The sequence below is a fragment of the Zalophus californianus genome, chromosome 13 (genome assembly GCF_009762305.2).
Source record: "Zalophus californianus isolate mZalCal1 chromosome 13, mZalCal1.pri.v2, whole genome shotgun sequence".
Classification (NCBI taxonomy): Eukaryota; Metazoa; Chordata; class Mammalia; order Carnivora; family Otariidae; genus Zalophus; species Zalophus californianus.
The window spans coordinates 191,799-206,346 of NC_045607.1; the positions used below are offsets into that span (position 1 = coordinate 191,799).

Genomic DNA, 14,548 nt, shown 5'->3' on the forward strand with positions numbered 1-14,548 from the left:
GGACAGAAGAGAGAACCCCAAAACACACCCAGATATGCCCAGATTATCTTTGACAGAAGTACAAAAAAAGTTAATGGAGGAAATAAAGCCTTTTCAACAAATGGTATTGGAGCAACTGGACATCCACAGGCAGGAAGGGAAAAAAGCAGCAGCCTAATCCTCAAACCTGATATAAAAGTTAACTCAAAATGGGTCACGGACTCAAAAGTGATACGTCAAACAAGAGAACTTACAGGGGGAAAAAAAAAACGTAGGAGAAAACCTTCAGGACTGAGGGCTGCCAAAGAGTTCTGACTTAAAACCACAAGCCCAATCCATGCATAGAAAAGCTGGTAAACTGGACTTAATTCACATTTAAACCTTTTGTTCTGCAAAAGTCCCTTTTATAAGAATGAAAAAATAAGCTACAGATTGGGAGAAAATATTGACAAGCCACTATCTGACAACGGACCAGTAACGAACAATTCAGTTAGAACATGAGCACCAGGTATATGAAGATTGGACACACAGGTGGTAAATACGCGCAGGAAAAGCCATCCAACACCACTGGCCAGCGCAGAAACGCAAGATAAAACCACAGCGAGATTTCACCGCACATCTATCAGAACGGCTAAAACAAGAGTAGTGACAACAGCAAACGCTGGTGAGGATGTGGAGAGAGCAGGTCATTCACACATTGCTAGTGGGGATGTAAAGACTGTAGAATAATACAGCCTCTGGATAACAGCTGGGTAGTTGTGCTCTTGGGCATTTGTCCCAGAGAAAACTTACATTCACACAAAAAGCTGCATAGGAAAGTGCATAGCAACTCGTTTGTATTATTTTACAACCTGGAAACAACCCCGTGTCCTTGAGCTGGTGAGTGCTTAGGCTGGGGCCACAGGGCAACAGTGCTCAGCAACGGAAAGGGAGAAACCACGGATGCCTGCCGGATCCCGGGTTAGCCTCGGTGACGACAGCCAACCCCGAAAGGTGTGAATCCCTTTTTATACTGTCCTTAAAATACAAAATCATGGAGACGAGGCTGGATTAGTGACTGCCAATGGGCAAGGGAGGGCGTGGCTGGAGGGGGCACAAGCGCACTAGCGTGTCCCGCCGTGGATCTGTGCCTCAGTCTCACCACGGTCTCTGTATATTGAGAATCTACAAGTAGCTCAAAATAAAGTATCTAATTCTTTAAATGGAGGTGTTAATAGCGGCATCTGGCCCAGGGCCAGCTGCAGGATTATCGTTCCAGAATGGCATCCAGCACATAGGAGACCTCATAAAAACAGTGTTTACGTCCCCCCGTTTCAGGAGCCGGTGCTGCCTGCTTCCCTCTTCCTACGAGCTCTGGTGACAGATCTGCAGGTCTCTGTGACCACCCTGCTCCCACACTCCCTGGGCCCCCAGGGAGGAAGCGCGCCAGCCAGGAGGGACTTCACCCTCAAGGAGAGAGACCAGAGGCTGAGGGCAGGGCTGGAGGGCAGCTGGGGTAGGCTGGGCCTCGGGTCTCTGCAGGGCTCGTGGGTCAGTGGAAACGTGGAGCCCCAGGACTGACTCGGGACGGGGAGAAAGAAACTCTGACTTCCTGCCCATCCGGGAGGCCATCCCCTCCCCCATCACTGCGTTCTCACTGCATTCTCAGAACTGACTGCTGACACAGCAGGTGCGATGCTGGAGGCTCCTCAGGGGCCCCCACCTGACAGGAGGCTGCAGCCTTTACCCGGGGACACCTTTACCTCCTGCCATGTCAGCAGTGCCCACCCCCACACCTCCTGCCCCGATCCAGGCTGGGGAGTGCCTGTCTCTGGCCCATCCTCGAGGCTCGCTGGTCCTGCTGGGCTGTGGCTTTGTTAGGCGCAGAGCAGATGCCCACGAGAGATGAGGAAGGGCCCACTGTCGGAAGGCCAAAAGGAGGGAGCAGGGCAATGTTCGGCCACAAACACCAGCCGTAGCAGACAGGGGCCTGGGATCAGGCCCAACACCACCCTGTGCCCGTGGGGGTCAAGGCGGGCTCCTGCTCTCCAAGCTGGGTTTCAACCCCACAGTACTGGGTGAGCACATGAGGAATGGTGCACAGTGGTGACAGGAACAGACAGAGGCTTGTCCAGACGAGCCTGGGGTCTGAGCACAGTCTGTTATGGACTGAATTGTGGCCTCCCCACCACCAAATCCCCATGTTGAAGCCCCATCCCCTAATGTGACTGCATTTGGAGGTGAGAAGGTTCAATGAAGTCCTAAAGGTGGGCCCTAATCCTGTAGGACTGTCCTATAAGAAAAGGAAGAGACACCAGAGACCTCTGTCTGGGTGCACAGAGAAGAGACTGTGTGAGGTCAGCTGTCCACGAGCCAGGAAGAGAGCCTCACCAGAACCAACCCTGTCAGCACCCGATCTCAGACCTCCAGTCTCCAGTAAATGTCTGTGGTATTCATTAGGGCAGCCCGAGCTGATGAGCACACGGCCCTTGGAGGGAACACATCTGTGAGTGGAGAGATGGGTTCAGCCCAGAGCCCCAGAGGGGGAGCCTCTCGGGGCAAGAGAAGGGTAAAGAGGCCAGAGGGTGCAGGAGAGGGTGGGAGATGGCAAGAAGCCACAAAGGGGCCCCCACCCCCCAGCTGGGACAGGGGACCAGACACACATGCTCTTGCTCTCTGGGGAGAGGGTGCCATTGGCTGGTGTGGTGGGGGCTCCTAGAGTGGCCTCCCCAGGGAGGAGACCGAGACACAGGACGGGGGGCAGGAGGTGCAGAGTGGGGCAGCAGTGAGGGGCTCAGGATGGCGCTGGCAGGGTGAGTGGCAGGATGCCCGGCAGACACGCTACCCGTGACCTCCTGGGAACCACAGCATTCTAGGTCCGTCTGACTGCAGATCGGGGTTGGGGGGTGGCCCAGGTGTGGGAGGGAGGCACAGGGTCGTGAAGAGCCCAGCCCTGCCATACAGCCCGAGAAGGGCCCAGGAGCCAGGAAGGATGGGGGAGCACAGCTGTTGAACGTGTCCATCCACCCAGCGCCTGCTCTACCAGCCCGGGCTCCAGGCCTAGTAACAAGAAGACATTAGCAACCATTCTCACCTCAGTGTGAGCTTGCAGCTCTGGGCTCACCACTGTGAGAGAGGGGCTGGTGAGGACAGTTGCCTGGGGCTGAGGAGGGAGGGAGATTCCAGGCCTGCTGCTCCGCCACCACCCATGTGTGCAGGTTCCTGCCCTCGCCAGCCATGAGCCTAACCTCCCGTGGCCTCTGCAGGTACACCAGCCACAAGATACATGAGCAGTTGCCCTCAGCCACCTCCATGGAGGCAGGCAGGACGGTGACCCTGGGGCAGGACTACAGCCGCCTGGAGGAGCAGAACACTGAGGCCTGAGCCTGAAGAGGAGGCCACAGACCAGCTCAGGTGAGCCAGCCCCAAGAGTGGTGGCAGATCTGCAGGAGCCCAAGGGAACAGAAGCTTCTGGGACACTCCCAAGCCAGATGGGAATGTGGATTTTCATGTAAAAGCTCCTTCTTCTTCTTCTTCTTTTTAAAGCAGGCTTCATGCCCAGTGTGGAGCCCAATGAGAAGCTTAAACTCATGACCCTGAGATCAAGACCTGAGGGGAAATCAAGAGTCAGACACTTAACCAACTGAGCCACCCAGGTGTTCCAAAGTTCCTTCTTCTTAAATGTTGGCAACTAATTTAGAGCCCATCTCAGAACTCTGGCCATGCCTCTTCAGCCCACCAGCCCCAGATCCAAGATGGGGAGCAGCCTTTGACAGCTCAATCCCCCCACCCACCCCCTGACAGCTCAGTGCGCCAGTCAGACCACGGGACCCAGGAGTGGGCACATCCCAGCCCCCAGCCCAGCCCCAACCTGGCTGTGTCCCCTCCCTTCCCAGAAGCTGCCTTCCAGGACACCATCCCCCTCCCACTAGCCAAAACTGGATTGATGTCTCCAGGCTGCACCATGCACCTCCCCACCAACCCTCCCTGAAGAAGTTGGCGGGCCCCGGGTGGAGGGTCCGCTGAGTCTGACCTCCAAAGCTTCAAGGTTCAGTCAGAATGAAACCTGAAGGCGTCACTGGCCAACTCCCCGCTCTCCTTCTAGCTCAGATGTCAGCTGCCCAGGAAGTCATCTGCCATATTGGAGCCCGGGGCTCCTCTGCTCTGGGCCCCATGGCAGCAGGTGTGCAGAGACTGAGCCAATATTCCCTCAGGGCTGCAGTGTTAGGTGGCATGGAAGAGGTGCCCCCAAGCTGTACAGAGCCTCCCCAATCCCCATCACACATGGGAATGCCTAGCCCCAGCCAACTTCCAGGACACCTCAGGACCAGAGCCTGAATCCTGGCGTCAGCTGCCCACAGCACAGCTCAGCTCCAGGAGGCTGGGCAATCTGGGTCCCCTGCCCTGCCCAGGATCGCCAGGCCTGTGGGGCTGGAGGAAAGGGCTCTTCCTCAGCCATGCCCCTGGACACAAGGCGGGAGTGGGGAGTTCTGCAGACAGTGCCCAGGAGGGTCCTGGCTCTGGCTACTTCCAGCCCCCAGATAGCGTAAAGAACCCTAAGACAGAGGAAGAAGGCGGTGGGGGGACAGGAGAGAGGGGACACCAGGAGGCAGCAAGCAGAGGGGAGTGAGCTGGTCCTCCATAAATAGCCAGCCCGGGGGCGTGCGCTGCTGAGCAAGGCCGGGACTCCACCCTACCCACCTCCTTCGGGTTACATAATCCAGCATGGGGCTCCGGGCCTGTCCCCAGAGACCGGCAGACCCGGAAGGAGGCCACTGCCAGGAGGGAGGCACTGGGGGCTATGCACAGGGCACCTCTGCCCCATCCATCCCCAGCCCACTCTGGGAATGGACTCCTCAATGACACCACAGCACCAGGAGGGCCTGAGGACCCCGTGGCCAGATCTGTTCTGGATCATCAAAGATGCCCCATGGATGCTGCCTGGAGAGACTGAAACTTCAGACCCCAAATAATGCTGGTCCTGACAGCCTCCCTCTGCTGCTCCAGGGGCCACTTGTTAGAACTCAGCCCCCCTCCCCTTGGTCCCAGCTACACACTGAGGAGGCTGTTTTCAGCCTCAGGTGGGGACGAGGAGAGAAAGTCCAGCAAACCCCCAACCAGACCCCAGAGATAAAAACTGGCCCCCCCAGCAACCCCCAACCTGAGCAGATACCAGAGATCCCCCAGCAACCCCCAACCTGACCAGGCATAGAGACCCTCCCGCAGCAACCCCCCAACCTGACCAGGCATAGAGACCCTCCCCCAGCAACCCCCCAACCTGACCAGGCATAGAGACCCTCCCCCAGCAACCCCCCAACCTGACCAGGCACCAGAGACCCCCCCCAGCAACCCCCTGACCTGACCAGGCATAGAGACCCCCCCAGCAACCCCCCAACCTGACCAGGCACAGAGACCCCCCCCCAGCAACCCCCCAACCTGACCAGGCATAGAGACCCTCCCGCAGCAACCCCCCAACCTGACCAGGCATAGAGACCCTCCCGCAGCAACCCCCCAACCTGACCAGGCATAGAGACCCTCCCGCAGCAACGCCCCAACCTGACCAGGCATAGAGACCCTCCCGCAGCAACCCCCCAACCTGACCAGGCACAGAGACCCCACCAGTGGGATCACAGTCATAGGATGGAAGACCTTATATGGAGCTGGCTCTGTTGGCCGAACCCAGACCTCAGACACACCGGACACACACAGCCCACGTCCAAACCCAGTGTTGCTGGACACTCAGACATGGTGCCTTCTGTCGTCTCAAACTCAGACACAGGGTCACTCCATATTCAGGTGTGAAGTCACTTGTCGTCCACAGTGAGGCCCAGCTCCCCAGTCCCACAGTTGGACATACTGTCAAGGCTCACCTTGGCCCATACTTGCGGGCACCCCTCTGGCCAGGGCAGCTATCCTCTGGACTTGGCTCCCCAGAGCACTCTCCTACACCTTCACCCCTCTGTTAGCCAGGCCTCCTCGGTGCCAGGAGGCAGGCCTGTCCACACCCCAACTGGATGGGAAGCAGCAGGCCTCCCAGTGACCAAGGGCAGAGCCCAGGGCCAAACTTCCTCCCTATGCAATGCTGCCTGCTCCCCTCTCTTCTTCCCACAGGAGGCCCAGTCCAGGGAGGCAGGACCCTGAGTTCTAATTACACGTCCTGGAAAGAAATCCCAGTTTAATTTGAAGTAAAATGAGAAGCTGCGGTTGGAAACGTCCCCTAGAGGAGCCAACTGAGCTGGGACACATTTCTCTGCTGTCCCCTAGGACCAGGAAGGGAAGCACCAGGCTGAGGCCATGACAGGAGCAGGGACACTCAGGGCTTGGGGACTCTGGGCCCTCTGCCAGCAGGAAGTCGTCCCTGGGGTCTGCAGGGACCCCACCCCTGCCCCTGCCCTGACTGCCAGCTGGAACCAACCCCTCAGGACCAAAAAGGGGATATTGGGAGGGTGGAGGCAGTGACATGGGGACAGCGTCAGGAAGTCAGACACAGATGGGTCCGTTACAGGCGGGCTGGCGATGTGGGTGCCACCCTAGGGAGGTGGGCAGTCCAGCAGACGCGTGGGTCTCCTGCGGGCAATCCACCAGCGCTTCCTCCAGCTCTCCCCCAGCCCAAGGCCCCATCGTATCTCCCGGGTTCCTGCCCTAGGGTCAGCTCTGCACCGGCCCCTGCACTCAGAGCCCCCCAGCAGCCCCCATGGCCTCCTGCACCTTCACCCTCCACTCTTCCTCCCCATTCACCGAGGCCCGCCCCTCCTGCCTGCTCCTCTGCTCAAGGGGCCTCTTAGGGACCTTCCCGACCCCAGCAAAAGGGCAAACCTCACCCTCAAGCTTCCCTGGCCTTCCGTTCGTCACTGCACGTCACTACCCCGCGTGGCATGCACTCTTTGTTCACTGTCTCCCCCAGAGAAGGCAGCCTCCATGGAAGCACCACGTCCCCAGCAACTAGAGCATTTCGCAAGTACCTTCCAAGTGAACGAGGGTATGGATGGCCAGACACTGGATAAAGGAGAGAACGTGAGGAGAGATGGAAGCCAAGGAAGAGGTGGCAGACCGGATATGGGCAAAGGGAATCCACCCTCCCTCCCTCCCTCCCATTCACCCTCTCCCTTTCCCTCCCCATCTCACACCCTGTCCTTGTGCATCAGCCCCGGAGCTTCTTCCCACACCACATCTCAGCCGATGGGCTGCTTCCTGCTTCACTGGTAACACACAGTCTGAGAACTTGTGCGCCAGCCCTGCTTCCTCACCTGCCAGTCCAAGTGCACACTCAGCTCCTCCCCATTTCCCGCTTCGAGATCAACAGACATGGACGCCAGGGTTCTGGATCCTCCTTCCCCTCATCCACCCAGGACGTCTCTCCAGCACTTCCTGTCTACAGCCTCCACTAGTCCTTGCCTCCTGGACTGGCACACAGGCTGTAGCCCTCGTCCTGCCCCTTCATCTCCCTCCTGCCACTGCCCCAGCTTTCTGCCTTGCTTTGCTACAAAACTCCCTGAAAAGAAGAGCTGCCCACAGGTGCTCACCAGGAACCCCTCCTCTGTCCCTGTGAGAGCCCTTCCCAGCAAACTATCGTCAAGAACCCAGCACTTGCATGTTGCTGAATGCCATGCTCAACTGTGCACCCACCTCTTGCTCTGTTCAAGAAGAGCTCTTCCTTCCTGAAACCCCAGCCACTTTCCTCTTTGGGTTCCGCACCTACCTTACTGGCCAGTCCCAACCTACAAACTCAGGTCCCTGGGCTCGTGTGGGCCGCTTCCCCGGGGATCCTGTCTACTTTGGGCTTGGAAGACCATCGCTACACCTGTGTCCTGCGTTGACACCTCCAGCCACAGCCTCCCCGAGTATCTAGATGGCTCACCCCTCATGTCCTTCCAAACTCATCATGGAGGACTTCTCTGAGCATCCCACACACAGCAGCCTCCCAGCCCACATTCTGCACTCCTTACTCCCTCTTCCACGTGGGAAACCGAAGCATGGTGTTTCCATTTAGGGAGTGATCTTCATGGCGCACCCACCCCCAGGCACCGTGATGTAGCCACGAAGCGCACAGGTCCAGACCTGTCCTTGTCAAGCATATATTCAGGGGCGGGGGCAGTGGAGGGCACAACTAAACATCACATGTAAGTGAAGGGTAATGATCCAGGAAGACTGTTTACACTAAGAAGAAACAGAGTAGGGGTGTGGAGACTGTGCCCCCTGGAAAGCGGCCCACAGGGCAGAGGCTCAGTGGTCTTGTTCACTGCTGTGTCCTCAGCGCCCTGGCAGAGGCTCAGCAAATTTTGCATAAATGAGTATTGAGTGGTTAACAAATGAGAGGGTAGCTCCAGCAACAGAGGCATAGGATGAGAGGGACTGTAGGCAAGACAGCCCCTCAGCTCATTCCCGTGGAGCTAGGTAGGACCAGGTGCTGTGACCCACGTGCCAAGGGTGGACCTAGGCTTGGTTTACAGGACAGTATATGAGGCTAGGAGGGCTCCCTGAGGCAAGGGTGGAGTCCCCATCCCACCCCAGGCTCCTCTCGTGACCTGCACACCAGCCACAGAAACATAGGGACCCCAGCTGGCCTCGAGGGACAAGCTGGGCTTCACCAAGCGACGCGGCCTCCCTAGCCAGAGTCCCTCCCCTCCCCGCCATGGGCCTCCAGCCCCCTGTGCACCAATTAAGTAAACCCTAATTAAAAACAACAAAGTAATGAGAAGTAATGCCCCTCCCATGGCTACCCACAGGGACCTCAGCTCAGGAGGCGTTGGGTCAGGGTAGCTCTCTGGATTCCCCACCGGCTAGCACTCATGCCAAAATGGACCTGGGGCCTCCTCCTACCCCAAAGCCACAGGCACACACACCCAGGTTCCCAAGTTCCATGAGCTGCAAGCAGGAGCAACACAGCAGGTTCCCTTCGTGACTCTGGGCCCACACGTGAGCCCCCTCCCCACCCGGGGGTCCCCTCCCCACATAGAGCCACCCCTGGGGATGACGTGCAGAGACAGGGAGGCTGGAAACCACCAGGGCCAACTCCCAGCCTGCGGACACAGAGAGCAGAGAGTCTGCGTCCCAGACGAGAGACAAAGAACACGGCCAAAAAGGGAAAGACAGCAAGAAAGAGTGAGAGGGAAAGAAACAGAGACAGAGAGGACAAAGGAGAGAGGAAGGGTCAGAAATGCAGAGAGGGTTAGAAATACAGAGACAGGACCAAGAAAGCTGGCGAGGAGGGAAGGAGGGACAGAGACGCCGAGAGATGGGGGTGCGGCGGACGACAGAACGGCAGGAGAGAAGTAAACGGGAAGAAGCAAGGGAAGATCAGAGAGAGAGAAAAGACATGGACAGATGGAGGGGTCTCCAAAGAAGGATCAGGGGCCAGCATTAAGGTCTCAGGACCCTTGGGACCCTCTCCCTGGGGCTTCCAGAAGGTGGGCAACCTCTTCTCTCTTGTGTGTCCCAGGGCAAGGAGAGCAGCCCGGGGTGCCCTACCCTCAGGAGATCTCTCCCAGCGCTCACTGAGGGACCAGCAACCTGGACCGGGAATCGGAAGACCAGGGGTGCTGCCAAGGGGTCAGTGGGGGCTCCTCTGCCTCCCTGCCTTGGTCCCAGAAGCCCAAACACTCAGCAGCAAAGATCTCATCCTGGGAGGCAGGGTCACACCACCCAGCCCGCTCCCAGCAGGGCAGAACACAGAGCACCCCCCCACCTCAGTAACCCGTTAATTCAGCAGACGCTCTCCGATCTCTCCTGGGGGCCCGCCCCAAGCTAGGCTCTGGGGACATCCTGAAAAATAAGACACGATTCTTGTCCTCAGGGACTCACGTCTAGAGAGAGGGAGTGATGTAACAGCAGTGACACCCCTAGACACCCTACACTGCACCCAGCCGCACTCACCACCAGCACCATGCCCCAGCATCAGCGGGGGGCGCTGCTGGTCTCCACAACGCCTCAGAGGGCTTTCGGTAAATTCCGCCCTGACCCCACACCCACCCTGGAGCAGGGAGCGCCCCTGTGTCCACCAAGTTGTGGAACCCCACATCTCCCAGTAGGAGGCTCCCCACTCCCTTCCCTTCCCAGTCATCATGAAACAGGGAATGGAAATCAGAGAGTTGTGCAGAAAACCTATTAATTCAGATTTCAGAAGCGCCTGTGCCATCGTGCTGGTGAAAGGGTACCGCCCTGGGGAAAGCACGAGGCAGGAGGAGCCCCAGACAATTCGGTCATCCCTCCAGGAGACACCCGCCAGATGAGAGCCCAGCTCGGCACTGATGCTCGCCGGCGTGTGCCACAGACACTCTGGGCCGAGCCATCAGCAGTTGGAGCAAACAGGGAAGCAGGTCCCCCAGGACAGGGCAGGCACCCTGAGAGCCTGGCTCGGGAGCTCAGAGGCTATTTAGCCAAGTCTGTGTCTTCTCGCATGCAGGGAGCCCAGGGAGGCTTGAGCCCCAGACCTGGGGCTTTCATGGTCACCTCCTCCCTCCTGTGCCTTCTGCCCAAACCATCTCCACACGTGTGTTCACTTGCACCAAGGCAGGTTAGGGGGTCGTCGGGCAGCTTCTGTCCAGCACAAGGGTGGAGGCCCTGGCCACAATCACCCTTCCTTGGGAAGGAGTGTTCTGGGCCACAGTGGGGCCTGCTCCCTCCTCTCTGATCTGGGCTCTGAGCCTCCCCAGGGACCACAAGGCCCCAGGGAAGAAGAGACTGCAGTCCCTGGCCTGGGGTGGGGCCTCTGGGGCCTGGGCTGTGCAAACAGGTCCTATGGAGCAAATTCCCCAAGCACTCACCCACTCCACCCCCAGAGCAGAAGCTCCAGCCTTCAGCCTGCTGGCCAGAGAAGCAGGGCAGGGGCTCTAAAGGACCTGCCAGGCAGATGGAGAGACTGAGACCCCGAAGGGTAGGGGCTCAGTGGCGACAAGCAGGGTGCTCTGCCTGCACCCTGCACCCCAGCCCATCCCCAAGTCAACTTCTAGACCTCCTGGGTTGTCTTGGGAATCACAAAGTGGTAATTATCAGGGTCCATTTGAGGAGGAAAGGACACACTGATTAAGCACCTTCCTGGAGCCAGAAACCGTGGAAACACATACCGTTGACAAGCTCATCCACGCACAGCACAGAGCGCTAAGAATGCGCTTCCCAGGGAGCTCTTCAGGCAGGAAACAGCTTAGCCGTGCGCGTGCGTGGTGCCTCCCCCAGACCACAGGCCTACATGGGCAGGGTTGGAGCCCAGAGCCCTCCCCCTGCCCGGGGAAGCCCCTCCCCCACGGTCGCCCAGCCACGGAGGCAGCCGGCCCACGCCTGTGGCTCTGCAAGTGAGTGGCTTCATCTGACACAGAACACTGAGAGTGGGCCCTTCAGCCAAGATCACCAGACACGGGCAACTGCCCCTTCCCATACAGCGGGGGGCGGGCAACCGGGCGTTTCCTCACACGCAGCCACCCACACCCACTGCGGCCCAGTGTGGACACTGCTGCCCAACCTCCAGCCCCAAGAAGGGCACAGCCTGGGCCCTGGCCGCCTACCCTGTGAGAACCACCACGAAGTCCATGACGTTCCAGCCGTTCCGCAGGTAGGAGCCCTTGTGGAAGACAAAGCCCAGGGCTATGATCTTGATCCCCGCCTCAAAGCAGAAGATGCCAATGAAATAGGGCTCTGTGTCGTCCTGAGGAGAAGCAGAGAGAGGGTCGCCACCACCCCCAGTCCGGCAGGCCACACCCACTGCCCCAGCTCTGCCCCTCCCACTCAGCCTCCCTGCCCACAGACTTCTCCAGCCCAGCACTCTCGTCATGGGCCTGTTTGCTCCTTTGTCCCGTTGTCCCAACAGGAAATGGGGCCCTGCTCCCACAGCCAGTGACCTCCTAGTCACAGCGGGGAGGCTTCCTGGGACCTCCTACCCTTCGAAGCCCTGCAGAAGGGGAAGCAATGTTGACAACATTTGTGGGCTTTTTCTGCAATCCATCCAACACCCCATGTGTTAAGCACGATTATCATCCTGTTTCTAAAGGAAACAGACACAGAGAGGTCAAGGAACTGGGCTCGAGACTCACAGTTTGTTGGAACCAGAGCCATACTCAAACCCAGAGGTGATCTGGGTCTGATCCTGGGCTCCAACCACCGCAGAAGTTGCCTGGATAATGTCCCAGCTCCCTAGAGTGCAGCCCAGGACCCACTTATTCATTCAACACACATCTTCTGGATAATCATAATGTGCAAATGCAAATCTTGGGGGAGCAAATACAGCCCAGCCTCAGGTAGCCTCTGGAGAGCAAGACATCCAGCTAGGTAGCAAGGAAAGGAATTCCAGGTGGAGGGAACAGTGTGAGCAAAGCAATCTTGTCACTCAGCCAAAAGCATCAACTGGGGCCAGGCCCCCGCTGGTGCTGAGGTGCTGAGCAAGGTGGGAAACAAGTTGTAGAGAGCTCGGGGAGGGGGAGGCCACATGGAGACACGCAGAGACGGTGTGGTAAGTGACCAGGGGCATCGCTCACTTGGGGCTTCAGGGGAGGGGCGGGCCAGATTGGCTCCCAGTGGCTGCTCTCAGCTCAAACTGAGGGCCAGCGGCCTGTGCCTTCCTCCCCCAAGAAGCCTGGTCCTCAAGAGCTCTCCCCATCTGACCTGGTATACCGTCCGCCTGGGGCTTCCCAGCTGTGCACAGCAGAAGCTACTTCCCCGAGGGGCCCAGTCAGCCCAGTGTCCATCATGGGCCAGCTCCCCCATCCTGCTACCCAGATGCTGACTCATGACAGAAATCATCCCCCGGAAGCTTCCGGTCTAGTTTAGTTGGAGGGACCCCTCTCCCCAAGGGAAGGGGCTGCTGACATCTGGCCCAGGAAACAGCTTGGCTCTAACAAACACATCCTCACAGAAAGCTTCCGGACACACAAAAGAGCAGGCCAGAGCTGGGAGATGGGTGGGCCCCCCCGGGCCCCCCAGATCCCTCTCTTCATTGCTCTTCCCCCTGCCCCACTCTGGAGGCCTGGCTTGGGGAGGGGTGGGTGGGCAGACAGCCATGGGCTTGGTTGGGGGTAGAGTGGGACTGCCAGCTAGGGTTCTGGCTACAGGCGGTGCGGGCAGTGGATGGGTGGCTGGGAAGCAGAGCCCCCAGAGACGGGGATCCGTGGAGGCCCCACCCCAGTCCAGGTTGGCAAACAATGGAGCACCTGCACGACCTAGCCTCCCGCCCTAGCAAGCCTCCAGGCCTGAGCCCTGAAGCTGCCACAGCCCCTCCTCTCCAGACCCTGCTCTGTTCCAGCCTTCTCTCCATCCATAGGTCTGAAGGCCTATGTCTGCACACAGGACTACGGTCAGCAAGGACTCCTCAGGCCTCCAGGCCAGGCCCAGGCTGGGCACATTCTGCTTGTCTTCCCAATAGCCCACCCCCCCATCACCACAAAGCAAACCTTCCCTCACCTGGGAGGCAGGAGCTCAGACTTGCCCAGATGCCCGGCTGGCCCACTCAAGCCTGCCACCCAGCAGGGACAAGCCTAGGACTGCCCGCTGTACACTGGCCTCCCCGTCCCCCGACCGCCACCATCTCTTGGCCCGCTTCCTTCTGGCCCTACCGCTGCCAGACTTCCCTGGAGGTATGGCCACACCCTGTGGTCTGCAGAGGTTCCCTGCTCTCACTTTCTCTTCTCCAGCTTCCAGAACAGACGCTCACCACCAGCACGCACAAGGGGCCCACAGGAAGCCAGTGACCCTATCTGGCTCCACACGGGGCAAGAGTCACCCGCAGGGGCCACACCCACTCCTGCCTGGCACAGCTGTGCTGTCTTCATGTCCCTCGTCTCAACCCACAACCCAAACCCCCGGCCTTCCGAGCACCGCAGAAGACTGTTCCAGGGAGCCTCCCATTCCCTGGCTGTCCATTTCCTTGCCTTCTTTTGGTGCCTTGCCCAACTGTGAGCAGCCGCAAATCAGCCTCCCTCTGTCCTCCCTTCCCCACCCCTAGGCCTGTGATGACGGGGAGGGGGCGTTCAGGGCCCACGGTAAACACCGAACAGTCCCTGTATCACCTCCTGCCTATCTCACTGAAGTGAGGGAAAGAAGCTGTGGAGAGGACCAATCGCTTGCCAGGGTACAAGGAAAGAGGGATTCTCCTCTCCATGCCCAATGCCCCCAAGAGAGGCTGGGCTGTGTCTCAGGGACCTCAGGACCTTTAGCATCTCTCCAGCCAGGCCCCAGACCCCCTCTCCAGACCCCTGCACCTGCTCCTCTCCCTGCTCTCAGGTCTAGGAGCCTACACCGATCCCCGGCAAAGGGTTCAGGTCAGGAGGAAAGACTGGGGACTAGGGGACACAGCCTCACCTTTGAAATGAGGCTCACTGCTCTAAATACCACCCTCTGCCCCTCCAGAGACCCTGCCCTGGGGTTCTGACTGTCATGTGCAACAGGGGACACCACAGGGATCTGTGGAGCTCTTGACAGGAATAGGTGAAAATGATTCAGGATGTTTGGGAAGAATACTTGGGAAGGAGTGCTTCCCATATGAAGGGGACGGGATTCCCCATGGGGAAGGGATTCCAAGCAGAGCCAGGAAAGACAACGCTGAAGGACAACCCCTAGCCCCAGGACCATACCACAGGGACCAAAGACAATCAGAACCCTGCCCAGG

At 58.8% G+C, this 14,548-nt stretch overlaps 1 protein-coding gene across 19 annotated transcripts in view; it reads right to left on the reverse strand.

Annotated features, from left to right (window-relative positions):
* Positions 1-14,548, reverse strand: part of CACNA1B (calcium voltage-gated channel subunit alpha1 B) — a 181,571-nt gene that overhangs the window by 165,167 nt on the left and 1,856 nt on the right. For all 19 annotated transcript variants that reach the window (XM_035723562.1, XM_035723560.1, XM_035723553.1 and 16 more), the window contains exon 3: positions 11,457-11,596. In XM_035723562.1, coding sequence (XP_035579455.1) covers positions 11,457-11,596 — 140 coding nt within the window. The remainder of the gene's footprint in view (positions 1-11,456; positions 11,597-14,548) is intronic.